At 39.0% G+C, this 15,225-nt stretch overlaps 3 protein-coding genes, 1 long non-coding RNA gene, 2 other non-coding genes and 1 pseudogene across 10 annotated transcripts; 4 read left to right on the top strand and 3 right to left on the bottom strand.

The window, feature by feature from the left end:
* The first annotated feature begins 499 nt into the window (after positions 1 to 499).
* On the top strand, positions 500 to 1,453 carry LOC126622981 (uncharacterized; annotated as a pseudogene).
* Positions 1,454 to 2,022: 569 nt separating this feature from the next.
* Positions 2,023 to 2,094, top strand: TRNAT-CGU (transfer RNA threonine (anticodon CGU)). The gene has a single exon. It is a non-coding gene; the product is annotated as a tRNA-Thr (tRNA).
* A 112-nt stretch (positions 2,095 to 2,206) lies between these two features.
* Positions 2,207 to 4,696, bottom strand: LOC126624025 (nuclear transcription factor Y subunit B-3-like). Its single transcript, XM_050293020.1, has 2 exons — positions 4,532 to 4,696; positions 2,207 to 3,149 (listed from the first exon to the last, which is right to left on the bottom strand). Exons 1-2 carry the CDS (start codon positions 4,599 to 4,601, stop codon positions 2,344 to 2,346), a joined length of 876 nt encoding a protein of 291 aa, XP_050148977.1. The 5' UTR covers positions 4,602 to 4,696; the 3' UTR covers positions 2,207 to 2,343.
* A 408-nt stretch (positions 4,697 to 5,104) lies between these two features.
* On the bottom strand, positions 5,105 to 7,586 carry LOC126623684 (trihelix transcription factor GTL1-like). Of its 3 annotated transcripts, none has more exons than XR_007623836.1 (3): positions 7,182 to 7,583; positions 5,487 to 6,565; positions 5,105 to 5,373 (listed from the first exon to the last, which is right to left on the bottom strand). XR_007623836.1 is itself a non-coding variant. In XM_050292641.1 (2 exons), exons 1-2 carry the CDS (start codon positions 7,427 to 7,429, stop codon positions 5,560 to 5,562), a joined length of 1,254 nt encoding a protein of 417 aa, XP_050148598.1. In that variant the 5' UTR covers positions 7,430 to 7,586; the 3' UTR covers positions 5,382 to 5,559. The 3 variants fall into 3 exon arrangements, 1 of the variants encoding a protein (XP_050148598.1); XR_007623835.1 differs by having other exon boundaries at positions 5,105 to 5,358; XM_050292641.1 differs by lacking the exon at positions 5,105 to 5,373 and having other exon boundaries at positions 5,382 to 6,565; positions 7,182 to 7,586.
* LOC126623686 (uncharacterized) lies at positions 7,574 to 8,724 on the top strand. Of its 3 annotated transcripts, none has more exons than XR_007623839.1 (4): positions 7,574 to 7,633; positions 7,957 to 8,022; positions 8,117 to 8,267; positions 8,714 to 8,724. It is a non-coding gene; the product is annotated as an uncharacterized LOC126623686 (long non-coding RNA). The 3 variants fall into 3 exon arrangements; XR_007623840.1 differs by lacking the exon at positions 7,574 to 7,633 and adding an exon at positions 7,640 to 7,875; XR_007623838.1 differs by lacking the exon at positions 7,574 to 7,633 and having other exon boundaries at positions 7,640 to 8,022.
* A 308-nt stretch (positions 8,725 to 9,032) lies between these two features.
* On the top strand, positions 9,033 to 12,931 carry LOC126623685 (nudix hydrolase 2-like). The gene is made up of 10 exons (XM_050292642.1): positions 9,033 to 9,067; positions 9,617 to 9,727; positions 9,833 to 10,632; positions 10,704 to 10,769; positions 10,940 to 11,080; positions 11,340 to 11,417; positions 11,514 to 11,564; positions 11,660 to 11,694; positions 12,084 to 12,192; positions 12,534 to 12,931. The coding sequence occupies exons 3-10, from the start codon at positions 10,474 to 10,476 to the stop codon at positions 12,738 to 12,740; spliced, it is 846 nt and encodes a 281-aa protein (XP_050148599.1). The 5' UTR covers positions 9,033 to 9,067; positions 9,617 to 9,727; positions 9,833 to 10,473; the 3' UTR covers positions 12,741 to 12,931.
* Positions 12,932 to 13,098: 167 nt separating this feature from the next.
* On the bottom strand, positions 13,099 to 13,172 carry TRNAI-AAU (transfer RNA isoleucine (anticodon AAU)). Its single transcript has one exon. It is a non-coding gene; the product is annotated as a tRNA-Ile (tRNA).
* Positions 13,173 to 15,225: the final 2,053 nt, after the last annotated feature.

Here is a 15,225-nt window from a genome sequence, read left to right as displayed (position 1 = left end):
TCTTAATTATAAGGACATTTTGTGTATGAAATGTCCATAATGAATCAGGTACTTTTATTTATTTACTCTTATGTCATTATAGCGGGATCTACAAAGATGTTGACATTTCTGTCTGGGAATACATCATTTTATATTATGTTATTAAACTTATGCTAATTTTACGGCTAGCTCTTCAGGCTTCCATCATGTTGTCGATGTTATGCAGTTCTTCTTCTGACAAATTATTCCAATATTGTTCATCGCCTTCTATTAGCTCCGCATCTCTTTCTCTATCTTCTTTCACCTTCCAATATATTTCTGTTGTTTATTCTTTGAAATTTTGGGGCTTTCAATAAGGTTGATGACTGATTATTGTCTTGCTGTAAATATACATCTACACACTGTTTCTGAAAACTGTCAGCACTATTTCTGAAAACTGCTGAAGGCCACGTGAATCCATATTGTCTTGGTTGCTGCAATGTTTGCCACCTTATATTTGGCATGCAAAATTTTTCTGAAAATGTTGTCTTCATTGCTGAGCAATCTTGTATGGATGTATGAAGGGCATGATTGGTATTTTTGCCAAGTTTTGTCCTGATGATTAAAGTGAAACTTTTGAGGATGTTTTGGTTAGTTTTCATTTATCTTTTCTTTACGCGGTGAACAAAAGGTGCAGCGAGCCGGGTCATCTGCGGTTGACAGCGTGCAAGGGAGAGATGGGGAATGCATTGAAGAAGCTGCCGGGGTTTCATAATTGGATCATAGAGAAGGAAGATCGATCCTACGTTGAAGCTTTGGAAAACGAGAAGCAAACCAAAATTTACATTGTTGGGGGATTGGTGGATCGGAATCGGTGGAAAGGGATCACCATGAAGAAAGCAGAGGAGCAGGGTATCCAAACGGCCAAACTCCCCATAGCCAACTACTTGAACATGTCCTCTTCCCAACTATTATCTGTCTCTCTTTTACAAAGAACAGAAATATGTCATTCATAATGTGTATATCTTCTTTCGCCGTTTCTCGATCCAGTTGGTCCATAGAGGTTTGAGTTATCAAATTGTTGTTTTGGGAGCAGGTGCTAACTGTGAATCAAGTGACTGAGATACTGCTAAAGTATATGGAAACAAAGGATTGGAAGGAGGCTTTCTTCCAAGTGATTCCTCAAAGAAAAAGGGGATGCCCGGCTGATTCAGATCAGCGATCTAAACAAGCGAATGATGTTAGAAAATGAAGAGAAAGATGAGCAATTTGAAAGCAGAAAGCAGTGTGCTCGGGTCAAGGGCCTTCCGATCGCATGATTTTTTAAGAGAATGCGACTTTCTGTCTATGTTTACGTTGGTGTTTAACATTGCACCACCTATTTTCGGTGTCTTGTTGTAACGGCAGACGACCAATACAAGAATGATAATTGAAATTTCATTACATTTTGTCATTGAAAGTTGAAGGAAGCCTGCTATTTGACATGCAATTTATATGTTCTGCATTCAGCAAGCTCGTAATTCCACCATCCCATAGGCGTACCTACTACTTTTGAATCTGATGGCCGCCCAACCGAAATCCATGGGGTTTATTTTTGCATGAATTAATACATACTCTTGACTCGACTCTCTGTTTTATAATTTATTTACAGAAAAAACACTAGAAGAAAGAAAAGTTGTAAACGACGGCAAGGTGGCAACTGCTTTAGCCATAAAAAAAGGTTGGAGAATTCTGAACGGTATCCAAACAAATTCAAGTATATATGGTTCCTTAACTTGATGATGGCCTCTCCCGTCTCCACATGAAAGTTTCAATTTTTTTTTTTTGAACAGACAATATTATGTGGGCTAACCCTCATAATGGGCTAGTAATAATGTGATTCAAATTCGTCTTTGACGATAATCAAACTTAAAACCTCTCACGTAAAAAGAAATACCACTAGATCATTAACGAATTATTAAGCGTGAACAGATAACAGAAGTAGTTTAAGTTTGTGTATGATGTTTCGCAACAGTTGATCTACAAATGTTAATTATAGAAAAAATTAAAAAATAAGACCAATTGGCTTCCATAGCATAGTGGTAGTGCGTTCGCTTCGTAAGCGAAAGGTCGCGAGTTCGATCCTCGCTGGGAGCTAATTCCTGTTTATGTTTTTTTTGTGTCCCGACTATCTTTGCAAGGTTTAGACGTAGAGACAATGCCGGATGGAGTGCGGTCATCGATTAAGATTCAAGCAAAAACACCCCAATTAATGCAGACAACTAAAACTTCAGCGTCCTTAATTTTATTACAGTACTACTTGTCGAGAAAGGACCGACCTAACATTACATTATTCAGTTCACCAGTCAGCACTTTGGTGATTTCATTTCATTGCATTTCATGCATTCACACTCCACCACTTGGACCATTTGCACCATTTGCATGTGGTTGATGGTGATCACCATTTGGCATTGCGGCAGAACCACCACCCTGGAGCTGGGTGGACGATCCACATGCTGCTGCAGCAGAAGCAGCATTCACATTATTGTTGGAGACGGACACATTGGACGGCTGCATGTAACCAAAAAGGCCATGGCCATGCTGATGATGAAAAGCAGCCGCAGCAGCCGCCATAGAGTTGCCATAGTACTGGTGGTGATCCATTGCCCTGCTGCTGGTACCACTACTAGTACCCGCCCCCTTTGCCAAGGACTCGCTTCTCATCAAAGAGGTGGTGGAGGACCCACGCTCGCCCTCCATCTCACGGTAGCGGTGCAGGTAGAGGGTGAGTGGCTCAATGTAGTCATCAAAGCCGAGCTTGCTCATGGCCCACAGCACGTCTTCAGCAGTGATGGTCTTGCGCTGCTCACGCTGGCAGCGCTCGTTGGCCTCCCCGGTGATGAAGCTGATGTACTCGGAGACGCACTCTTGGATGGTTTCCTTGGCGTCGTCAGAGATCTTGGCATGTGGGGGAAGTATCTTGCGCATGATTCTTATCACATTGGCTATCGGCATAAAACGGTCTTGCTCTCGCACCATGCAGTCGTTATCATCGGCAGTGCCATTAGTGGTATTGGCATTGGATGAGGGGTTAACGTTGTTGTTGTTGAAAACATTGTTAACGTTGGTGGTGGCCGTAGTCTGTCTCCCAATCCCCATGCTGTATTGGTTCATCTCAGCCAGCCTCACGTTGATATCTGATAGTTTCAGCCCTGCATGGACTCTCAATTAATATGAGTGTACGAATGATCGTGAAAATGGATAATACTTGCAATACGTTTATGTTTGTTTTGGTTCATTAATATTATTTTCATTTGTACAAAAGGCCATGAATATACAGACAGAAAATGAAAAAAAAAAGTCTAAAAACAAATAAAACCTATAGAAGTTTGACTATTTAGTTCCCGCGGTACGTACGTTTATTTTTGGAAGGCAAATTAAGGAGAAGGAATGACGTATTTCAGTATTATATATAACTAGGGTTTTGTCTTTCCTGAATCGATATAAGAATTAAAACTCATGGGAAATTAGAATAATATTGCGGAATACAGGCAGAGACAAGAAGTCTAAGGACAATGATTGTTTGCCCTCCCACTTCTTGTGCCCTCTTGTTTTATATGATCATGGTGAAGCCACGTCAACATTTTATATTGTTATTTTTATAAAGATAATAAAACAAAAATGAATAGTAATATAAAATGTTGATTTGGCTTAACCGTGATCACATAAATAAGAGAGCATGAGAGGGCAGAAAATCCTTGTCCGAAGTCTAAAGCGGGATGGATGAGGAGTGAAGTGGAGTGGGGCCGGGGGATGTGTGATAGTATATGTATATGCATGCATGGAGGCCACTTGTTCGGTATGGAGTCACAGATTGCATGTAAGATGGTTGCCACTTGTAAACTGTTTTCTCTTCTCTAGCTACGAGCCTAAGAGGACGAGATCAGCAATATCTTTTTCAAATGAAAAAAAAAAAGATTTCATCGTAAAATTAATTAGTAATAATAAAAGTGACTCAATTAATTAAAAACACATGTAATGTTCATTCTTTCTCAAATGTGAGATTCATAAATACTCTCAACCACAATGCATAATTATCAGATCGTGATTATATATATCAATATATCGAGGAATCTGAACAGATCTATGTATAGATCGACTTTGGAAGAGAGGGAGGAGGTAGGATGTCTGTATGTGATCACTGATCAATTAATTGAAAACAGAATGAAATGATAATTAAATCTTCAAGAATGGAGCTTCGATATATCGAAGGATGAGTACAAAAGAGCCGAAACCTCTCAACTGTATGAAAATGGAATTAGAACTAATTAAAAATTAACTTGTGAAATAAATGATCATCAAATTGGTGCAAGATCTACACAAATGCATGCGTTTCCTTGTAAGAGTGTACACGTATAGATAGATTTTAGAGACAGACAGACGACAGGCTATAAACTAACCAAGATATATACATCTAACGACATGTAATGCAATAGATATATAAAAATAGTGCCACACGCACATATATGTCAAAGAAGATTATGTGTGTGTATAGATATATTGTAGGAAATGTGAAATAATACGTAGCTTTTACCAGAAGCAGAGGTTGTGTTTGGGGTGGTTGCGGTCTTTTGGTAGCCATGGAAACCTCCTGATCGTTTCATTATATTTTCCTGCCCTGATCTGCCTTTCTCTCACACTCTCTCAGTCTCACTCTCTCTCTCACTCTCTCACACTCTCCCAACAGTTTTTGAAAGAGGAGAAGACTCGAGTCAAGTTTGAACCAGCTATTGCTTGGCAAGGGTCCACCTTTATACTGCTTTAAAACATAGCCCACGTGGCAATCATAGCGCCGCGTATTCATTTTATTTTTATTTATTTATTTTTAGAGTTCGGTAAAATGGTCCAACACCTCTGAGACGGATCCCTCAAACCGGATCACGTGATTCTTAGTTGGGCCTTTCTTTTCATTTTTTTCTTTTGACCCAAATGTAAAAAAGTAGTGGGCTTACGTTCATCAGTCCAAGACGCGTTCTTCAAATATATAATGTGATTTATTTATTAAAGAAAAGATATACAGTGAACTTAATAATTTAATTTCGTGAAAGAGTACGTCGTAACTCTTAACCCCACGGCCGGCAGGGCGACGATGTCCTTTACACTCTGGTCAGGCAGGGCATGGTTTTGTTTCCCTAAACAGACAAACATCGTGCAGATTACATAAACACCAGCATGGCAAATGGCAGCACCGCCACCGCCACCATTCCTCAACATTCATCACTACTCGAGTGCTGGTATCATAATTAAACATTTGAAGAAAATATGGATCAAGGAATTGGGTCTATTTGGGTGGCTGCGACTGTGTTCGTCTCCCTCTTTCGATTAGCAAAGCAAACACCACGCCTCTGCTAAATGCAAGCCCTTCATACAGTCGCACTAGAAAGTTAATTGTCAATACTCAATGGGATATAAAAAGTTCAATCAAGATACAACAAAATTAACCTTCACTAGAGAGATATAAGATAATTCTCAAGAAGAAAATGACCGACCTAAACATCAATCAAACCACTAATTGATAATATTAGCCATCCATCGAAGAGCAGAGCAGGGGAGCCCCAGCATTCATCTCAACTCATCCCCCTCTCTCTCTCTCTGAAACTTGCCTTCACTTGCATCCCCGTTATCTAAAGCACAAGAGGCTTGAATACCGTCATCACTCCTTTTTTCACTCTTTTGCGCCTGTTTTTCAATCTTGGCCTCATTCTGGTTGCTTGTGAGGTTAAAGCCATTCCCGAAACTTACAAGTCCGCTTTTGTGGAGCAACTCCAATTCATGAAAATATGGACAAAGCTTGGCATTTGCAGAACGTTTACTGTCTGGTCCCATGCACCTTCTGAAATACTTGTTGATGTTTTCCCATTTCTCCCTGCACTTCCTTCCTGACCGGACGTAGCCCATTTCTCCCATCTTAACAGATATCTCCTCCCATATGCGCCCTTTTGGAGTACCTGCGACGTGAAACTTGTGTTCGAAAGCAGCCCACAGCGTTATGAGGGCTTGTACTTCAGCTTCTGGCCATCTTCTATTCGTTGCATCACTACTCACCAACATCAGGTCTCCCTGCATGCCATTGTCTGCCTTTCCATTTCCTTCCACCCGTTGATGATCATAATTAGGTACTACCGATAATGGTATTGGTGCTGGTGCTGGTGCGGGTGCTTGTTCCGGTACTGGTGATGGTGATGGTTGGGGGACTTGATTTTCAGAGCCCAAATAATTCTGGATAAAGGAAATGAGCGCAAGGCTGCGAGATGTCTCTTGGGCTCTTATCTCCTTATCCCTTTTCAGTCTGTCTAACACCTGCTGCTTCCAGGCTTCTTCTCTTGCTAATCTCTCTTTCTCATTCGTTTCTATCACCTCTATCAACTGCTTATGCATCTGCTCATGCTGCTCCATCACTTTCTTCACCAGACTTTCCAGAAAGAGCTCGACCCTTTCAATTTCAAGCCTGTTTCCGCTCCTCACACTTGTCTTTCTCTTCCGTTTCATGGGTTCTTCACCTTGTGCTTTTAAACACTTGTCACGATCATCATCATCATCATCATCATCATCATCATCCGCCGATGAACTGAACGAAAATAGACAACAGGCTGTTGAAGTTAAAATGGTAAGGGAATGCTAACTTGGTTGATTAAAACAATATACATTTCAACACCCTGTTAAACTGGTACTAGTTAAAAAAGCAATGTCTTTTTTTAACTGTTTAGGAGACTCTGATCAAACTTCAAATTATGATTAGTAAAATAAACAAAACACTAATCAACCTTCAAATTGCCAACAAGTCACAATCTCACGTCAAAGTTTAATCTCAAAGACAGAAAGGCTCCTAGCTTCCACACTTCACAGTCTAGACCAACCAACCATTATATGTAGGAATATGCAAACCACCAATTATCTTTAAATTTTATGGGTCATTGTATGGGAAAACAATACAATTATTTATCGATGAGAGTAAGTTACTAAACCAAACCATCATCATGTGCTTATATAACACGACATGCCGTATACAAAAACCAGCAGTACACCAAATTAAATTTAACGGACCATAATCCATTAATCTAATTACCCCATTGCTAACACAATTATGATAAAAATAAATAAATAAATAAAGAAACAATCTTTATTTGTTTGGTTAACAAAAAGATTCAAGCTTTGGATTGGAGTTAAAGAAAACAAAGACTGACCTGGACTCGTCCTCCACCTCGTCTCCCGACCCAACTTTGGCCGGACCAACATCCTCCAGCTTTCCTCCGCTGTCCATCGGAGACCTGCCGCCGCTGCCCCTGACAGGACGCAGCTTCTGGGGCGGCGAGGGAACCGCGGGCGTCGGATTCTCGAACACAAGGTCGTATGTGCTCTCAGGGAACGGGGATATGTGCTCTCCAAAGGCGTCCGAGTTCGGTAACTGCCGCCCGCCGGTTAACTCTGCCATAAACGTCACGCCCCCGGGAACGACCACGGTAAAAATGAGAAATTCAATTTCTTTTACATATTTATTTAAAAACAAAAGGAAAAATAAAAAGGAGGTAAAGCCAGGGAAAGATAACAGCGGCGCGGGCGAGGGTTTTTGGGTCGACAACTTGAGAGCGGTGGGTGAAAACGCAGTGAATTTTGGTAAATGGAAAGTAAAATAGAGGTAAAAGGCCCTTTTAAAACTTGAATTTACGGAGGTCTCAATTTTGTCAGTGGAGTCACGTGCCTACTGCGTGATCATCTCACGTGCCACGTGTGTGCCCATTCCTCCCTTCTTTTGTTAATTTTGATCAACAGTGGCCACTGACTCCTCTCCCGCTAATGCGGTAAGATAAGCAACAGCATTTGGTCAGTTCCATACAGACCCTTACGTCGGCGTAGGCCCGGTTCATTGGGATTCTTATAGTAATTTTAAGTTTTAACAAAGCCTTAGTAATACCAAGTTTAAGAAAGAAAAAACATATGCCAAACTTAATATTTGTACAGGGAAAGAAGGGTGTTTGGATCAGATTGCCAATAGAGCGAGTCAATCTTGTTGAAGCTGCGGTCAAGGTCAAGCTCTGTTCATGCTTTTCTTCTTCTTGCTAATGTTAATAATTCAAATTTGTTCTGTATATGCATAGATTACTTACGATATATTGGGCAGGAGTGAATTGCAGGAAGGATTCTGGTACCACCATGCAGAGCCTGATTATTTGATGCTCGTGTATTGGATTCCTCAGTCCCCTCATACTCTTCCCACAAATTCAACACACCGTGTCGGAACTGGTGCCTTTCTCATCAATCAAAACAGAGAGGTATATGCATTTTCTATTTCTAACACCCCAGCCGCCATTCACTTTTATCTCAAATGTTCACATAGTGCTTCTTTCATTCACTTTCATTTAATTTACTCAAAGTAAGGGAACTTTTTTATCTTTATGTAGTTATAAATCTATAGTTTCCATCTTGCTCGCTTCATTTGTGTGTGTGTGTGTGTGTGTTTATGTTCCTTCCATTGAACAATCATCTGAATAAGTGAATTTTTCATGTCTACATTAATTTTCTGGACTTGCATACTCCTACAATTGGCTTATCATGTCTAAAGAGTTATGTGAGATCCATTTATGTTAATTTTCAGTCAACCATTTTCGGAAGAATGCCGTGTTACTTATAATGCTTGAGACCCGTCACTACATTTATTGTTTTTCATGATCCTCCTGTCGTGACTAAAGCTTTTGGGTTTATAAAATTTCAACAATAGGTGCTAGTAGTCCAAGAAAAGGGTGGACAATATCGTGGGACAGGTGTGTGGAAGCTCCCCACTGGAGTCGATGAGGTGTGTGCATTCCAACAAGCATTGTTTTCCATTCTCAGATCTTCAGAGTTCAGTCTAGTCTAAAACCGTATATTAAAAACTTTATCGTCTCCCAGGGAGAAGATATCTTTGCAGCTGCTGTCCGAGAAGTGAAGGAAGAAACAGGATAAGTAGTTTTCCGACTTACCATTTAGTGAGTGTAAATATTAGCTTGTTAATGCGATTTCTCGTTTCACTTTTTTTTGTTATTAATTATGTTGTTTCAGATTGACTCAGAGTTGTGGAAGTTCTCACATTCAGGTATGAATTGTATGAAGTCCTTGTCTATCAATTGAGTGGAGCCATGTGTAAGCTTATAAACTTAAATCTGACTACTTTGTACAATGATTTGCAATTTTTACCTGCGAGCATGAAGCTACATTCCAACTGGTATTTAGGGGGAAGCATGTCGTTCACTCTTATGCACTGCACGATGATAGCAAGATTTTTATGTCTCAGTTCAATCTATAGATAAGAGTTCTATCTTCATTGCATGTGATTGTTTAATCCAACTTTTCTTGGTATTCGTGGATTAACAAGAATTCTTGATTCTCTCCAACAAGAGCTATATTAGGTCATGATACCTTGACTATTGTAGGAATTAAGGACTTCTGAACATTCCTCTGACTGCATTATTTTATCAGACCGAAAAAAAACTGCATTATGTTAGAACATTGACAGACAAATCCCATTGCCTTTCTCCAAGTTTATCGAACGATTCTCATTAACTGTTTCTGATGTTGAGTTCTTGGTTCTTTTCTTCTTTTGTAATGGAAATTATATCCTTCTTACCATTCATGTAATTTGCAGACAGAGTCACAAGTCGTTCTTTGAGAAGTCAGATTTATTCTTTTTGTGCATGCTACGACCGCTCTCTCCTTTGACATCCAGAAGCAGGAACAAGAGATAGAAGCAGCCAAGGTATGAACCCCTTTGTTGAGCTAAAAATGTAGAATGATGTATCATCATTTTTCTTCTCGTTTCCCCATCTGATTAATGTAACCTTTCTGCATTGAGAATATGCAGCTCAACCATTTGTGCAAAAGTACGAGCTTCTAAAGTACATGCACGACATCTGCAAAGCGAAGATTGATGGCACGTATTCGGGATTTTCTCCTCTACCCTCCAGAAGCTATTCTCTTCAAAAGAGCTACCTGTACGTGAATAGCAGTAAGGCACACAAGAGAGAGAGTAAACTGTGATCATCAAGGCCTTTGAAATTCCACTGCATTAAAGATTTTGTATTTTGTACTCTCCTGAACATTTCTTACTGTGTGTCTTTCATCATTTGTAAAATATACCGATAAATTCCGTAAAAACACTGGAAGAGAGTCATAGTCAAATGGAGAATTGCATTGCCTAGAGTGTTGACGATGATGCCTATTTTGTACTGAATAAGTGTTTGTATTGTAGCCGGATTTCTCCATACTCCACAGTTGGGAGTGTAAACGGAAAGGGAATTAAAACAGGCTCACAATCAGCAGCCATCTGTGTTGATTTATTTTTTTATTTTTACTTCCGTTTTTATTTTAATTTCATTGAAAATAAATGTGGAGGAAAATAAGAAGGCTATTTTAGTCATTAAAAACATTATTCGAGTTGGTGTTGGTTGAGGACTTAGGGATGAGGCTCAGCATCGTCGTGGACATCGAACAACAACGTTATCAATGGCCGCTGAAGGTGAAACTAGTTCAGAAAGTCTTGTTCTAAGTGGTATGCATGACCATTACGGAGGTGTCATCGTCCACATCAACGACAATGATCCCATGGATCCTGCCACCTTCCTTTCATTGCTTACCTCTTCTATTGCCCACTGGAAGCTTCAGGTAATTTATTAATTTTACTACGAATTTCAATTTCTTATATATCCAGTTGAACGATTTATAACTGGGTGCAGGGGAAAAAGGGTGTTTGGATCAAGTTGCCTATAGAACGAGTCAATCTTGTTGAAGTTGCAGTCAAGGTCAATCTCCCATTCTAACTTCTGTGATTTATTCATGCTCAATATTTGATTGATTGATTAGTTAATTAATTAAGGTGGTGTTCCTTACATTACATACTTATACGTGTGTGTGTGAAAAAGTACAACTAGTAGTTAATAGATGTTGGGCAGGAACGGATTGGGAATTGCAGGAAGGATTCTGGTACCATCATGCAGAGCCTATGTATTTGATGCTCGTGTATTGGATTCCCCAATCGCCTCACACCCTTCCTTCCAATGCCACCCACCGTGTCGGAATTGGCGCTTTCGTCCTCAACCCCAACACTAGACAGGTATACATACATTCCCTATTCTATGGTACCAACCCCTTTATCAATTGATCATTTTATCCCCCTCTCATGTCAATTTCAAGTTTTTTTGCTTCTCAAAACTCCAAGTTTGAGTTACTCTAGTCTTTAAGATTTTATGTGAGATCCATTTGTTTTATTTCCGAGATGATGCGATGTTTGGAACCTTTCACAACATTTGTTATTCTCCATGACTCTGCTTTAATGGCTGGAACTTTTGGGTTTTGTAAAAATTCAATGGTAGGTGCTAGCAGTCCAAGAAAAGAGCGGGGTTTTACAGGGGACAGGTGTGTGGAAGTTCCCTACTGGAGTTGTAGACGAGGTGTGTGTCTGCGTTCCTGGAAGTTTTGTTTTTTATTGTCACAGCAATGGAGTGTGGTTCAAGTTTAACCAATATATAAAACATTCTCTTGTGAAGGGAGAAGATATCTGTGTAGCTGCTGTGAGAGAAGTCAAAGAAGAAACTGGAGTCAGTATTTACCTTGAATTTACACTTCCTTACATATGAGTGTAAATATTAGATTCCTAAACGGATTTATTCTTCTGTGTTTCCTGTGGTTTCAGATTGACTCGGAGTTCGTCGAAGTTCTAGCATTCAGGTACTTATCGTGTTTTCTTCAGAGAAACTGTGTTGGTGTATGTTTAATCATCAAATCCAGTCTGATTGAGGGACTCACAAGTTAATTAACTAAAAATATGTAGTTTTGGTGAATAATTTACAATCATATAGGACATCTATGATTATGAAACTAATACATGACTACAAAGTTCAAACTTATTTTATAAATTAGGCCATGGTTGTTATTGGGTTTAAAGACTTCTCAATATTCCTGGCTGAATTATGTTAGAACATTGAATGATTAATCTACTCCTTTTTCCTTAAGCTTATTTTATGATTCTCATCGCTCGTTTCTCATGTTTACTTTGTAGTTCCTCTAGCTCTTTGGAATAGTTATAGTATTCATACCATTACTGTTATAATTTGCAGGCAAAGCCACAAGGCATTCTTTGAGAAGTCAGATTTATTTTTTGTGTGCATGATGCGACCCCTTTCCTATGACATCCAAACGCAGGAACATGAGATTGAAGCAGCCCAGGTAATTTTTAGTTAAGGGAGGATAAGACATAAATTTATTTCGATCTTGACAGTGATTAACTCCCCTTTACACATAGATAGGACGAATCTAAACTGTGTATACCTCTTCAAGTCCTTGTCATTTTCTTTCCCAATTTCCCCTGTGAATAAAGTATGTTTACTGATGCGTTGCGCACTGAAACATTTCTATGTTCGTGACTCCGTACAAGTCTGGCGGTGTTGTAAACTTAATTGATGTGCCGCATACATCTTGACTGTGAATTAGAGAAAATGGAGAGATACAGCACCTATAGAAGCTCTTGAATTATATTTACAGTCGTGTGGTGTAATATGGCTTTGCAGTGGATACCATTTGATGAGTACGCAGCCCAACCGTTTGTCCAGAATAACGAGCTTCTGAAATACATCAGTGACATATGCAAAACAAAGATAGATGGGCAGTATTCAGGATTTTCTCCACTACTTGCATCAAGTTTTTATGACCAAAAGGCGAGCTACTTGTACTTGAATAATAGTAGTACGGCGCCCAAGAGAGACGGTGGAGTTTGATCATCTATCGGTCCTGGAAATATCGGAGCAAGGGAATTTATTTTGTAATCCAGAAAATTAATAAACGAATTTTTGCCTTTCGTCTTTGTGAAGTATACACTACACTGATGCAGTGTAACAACCACCATGTAATAAGAACCATGGTTTAATAACAAATTATCTCCGGTCTTTGTCAAGGCTATATTGATAAACTTGTGTTAGCCATCGTCCGTTGAGGATAAGAAAATTACATAAAAAACAACAGGCATGCATATTCATGCTAAAATGAATTTTAAAAAGAAAAACTGTTGATAAGAAGATGGCCCATGCATATTCATGCTAAAATGAATTTTAAAAAGAAAAACTGTTGATAAGAAGATGGCCCATGCAGGTCTCGAACCTGCGACCTTCGCGTTATTAGCACGACGCTCTAACCAGCTGAGCTAATAGGCCAGACGATCGGATGATTTAGAATAACAATATATAATGAATTTCGAATATACGAAATGGGGTCATTGGCCCGTTGCAAACTTGGAATTATGGTCACGAATTTGCGGGCTATCGTGATGTGATCCATTAAAACATTATTCTCACCGGTGAATAGCACACCTACTTTTTCATCCTCCAAAGGAAACGAGAGGAGGGAAACGAGTGAACTGAATGTCTATACGGCTATACCAATATCATCCAGTTTGCAGGTATTCTTGGACCGGACAAACTTCTCAGATCAATGAATCAATTAGTTAATTATAGCTGTTTTTGGCACATTTTATTTGTGCTCACTCATGTCTCCCTGGGCAACAGTTCGAAGTGTTAATCGGTCCCCTATGAAAGCGCGTCCATTGCATACAAAACACGCACTAGAAGAAAAAAGCTCATCTATTAGTTAAGATATCCTTATTGATTTGGGTTAACAGGATTGAGAGAAGTTCTAATTGGTTTTGGAATAAGACTCGGTATTGGAACTTTATAGTGTCTCATAATTCTGTTTGGTTTGTAGCTTTGAGTCTCAGTCCGGTTCTGATAGGGAATGGACAGAGGAATGCTATATATATATATATAGCTCAAACCCCTGCTCTTGCGATCGTAAGCTTGTAGAGTTCTAAGACCTATTGATTAGAAGAGCTTTTCTTATCGTTAAAGAGGAGAAGGTTTTGAGCAAGAAGACTGGAATGGCTTCTTCATCAGGATCAAATAATGCAGGTATGTTTCAAAGAACTTTGACTCTCATATCTGTTTAAAATACAAAATTTGTATCGGCTGTGGTTCAATTGGATGAATCTTTGATTCTTGAATAAGGTGTTATAAACTTGTTCTTACATGTGGTATCAGAGCCAGTAGGGTTCAACCATTGAATTCAACCGAAAAAAAAAAAAAAAAACATGAAAACATATTATCTGGGTTTCGAACTGGGCTCTTAGGGTTCTTAGAGGCTTTAGTTAAGAACGGTGCCGTTTGTGTTAAAATAGCCTTTAGACAAGTCATAAAAAAAAAATAAAAAAATAAAAAATTAAAAGAAAAACGGTGTCGATTGGTATGTTCTTCGAAGAGGACTCTCTCTCTTATCACCTGTGATCGACCCTTTTTTCTTCCTGATTACTTCTCTGATTCATGATTCTTAGTCGAAATAGATGCTGAAATTGACGAATCTTGAAAGTTAACTACAAAAGGTATGAACTTGAAATTCGAATTTATTTCAGATTATTTGAACATTGAGATGATTCATGTATGATTATCTGGCATAAGTCAAAAGTAATACAGATTGTTCTTGAAAGATGCTTCCGCTTATATATCTGACATCAGAGACTATATATATGTATATTGTGCAATCTGTGGTGACTCTAATGCAGATATTGATGAATCCCATCGAATTGCTTATTCTATATGTGTCTTTAAAATATCAGATCATATGTATGAATAAGTTGATTCAATGAATAAGTTTGGTAGTGAAAAGACTGAAATCAAGAATCTTTAAGATTCATAGTGATGATTTCATTGTTGTCTAATGTAGTTTCACTAAGATCACTAAACTTAGCAGCAGTGCCAATACTCACTGGTGGAAGCAATTACAAAAGATGGAGAAGAGAGATTGAATTGCTTTTGACACTAAATGAGTATGACATTGCACTTGACAATCCACAACCTGAGGCCTTAACAGACAAAAGCACTAAGGCTGAGAAGGCTGATTTTGAGAGATGGACCAGGGCCAACAAAGTGGCACTATCGATACTAGAAAGTGGTATGACAGACACTGTGCGTGGTGGAATAAAGAAGACAGCTCTTGCAAAAGATTATCTCCAAGCCATTGAGAACAAATTTAAAGAATCAGAGAAGGCTGAGATTGCTCAATATATGTCCCTCTTGACTTCTTATAAATTTGAAGGTGGTGGATCAATAAGAGATCACATTCTGAAAATGACTGATGCAGCTGAAAAACTTAACTCCATGGAAGTTAATATTGGAGAGAAACAACTTGTGTTTATGATACTCCAAGCATTGCCGCTCA

The sequence above is a fragment of the Malus sylvestris genome, chromosome 5 (assembly GCF_916048215.2).
Source record: "Malus sylvestris chromosome 5, drMalSylv7.2, whole genome shotgun sequence".
NCBI classification, from domain to species: Eukaryota; Viridiplantae; Streptophyta; class Magnoliopsida; order Rosales; family Rosaceae; genus Malus; species Malus sylvestris.
Note: the sequence above shows the minus strand (reverse complement) of the source record. Positions and strands in the feature narration are given on the sequence as shown.

Bases quoted from the DNA above. Each gene is read 5' to 3' on its own strand.
- LOC126624025 (XM_050293020.1), bottom strand. From the start codon at position 4,601: ATGAAACGATCAGGAGGTTTCCATGGCTACCAAAAGACCGCAACCACC. The intron at 3,150-4,531 runs GTAAAAGCTACG...GAGTCCATGCAG, and splicing joins AAACACAACCTCTGCTTCTG to GGCTGAAACTATCAGATATC.
- LOC126623684 (XM_050292641.1), bottom strand. From the start codon at position 7,429: ATGGCAGAGTTAACCGGCGGGCGGCAGTTACCGAACTCGGACGCCTTT. The intron at 6,566-7,181 runs GTCAGTCTTTGT...ATTTTCGTTCAG, and splicing joins GAGGTGGAGGACGAGTCCAG to TTCATCGGCGGATGATGATG.
- LOC126623685 (XM_050292642.1), top strand. From the start codon at position 10,474: ATGGCCGCTGAAGGTGAAACTAGTTCAGAAAGTCTTGTTCTAAGTGGT. The intron at 10,770-10,939 runs GTCAATCTCCCA...TGGGAATTGCAG, and splicing joins TTGTTGAAGTTGCAGTCAAG to GAAGGATTCTGGTACCATCA. The intron at 11,418-11,513 runs GTGTGTGTCTGC...TCTCTTGTGAAG, and splicing joins CTACTGGAGTTGTAGACGAG to GGAGAAGATATCTGTGTAGC.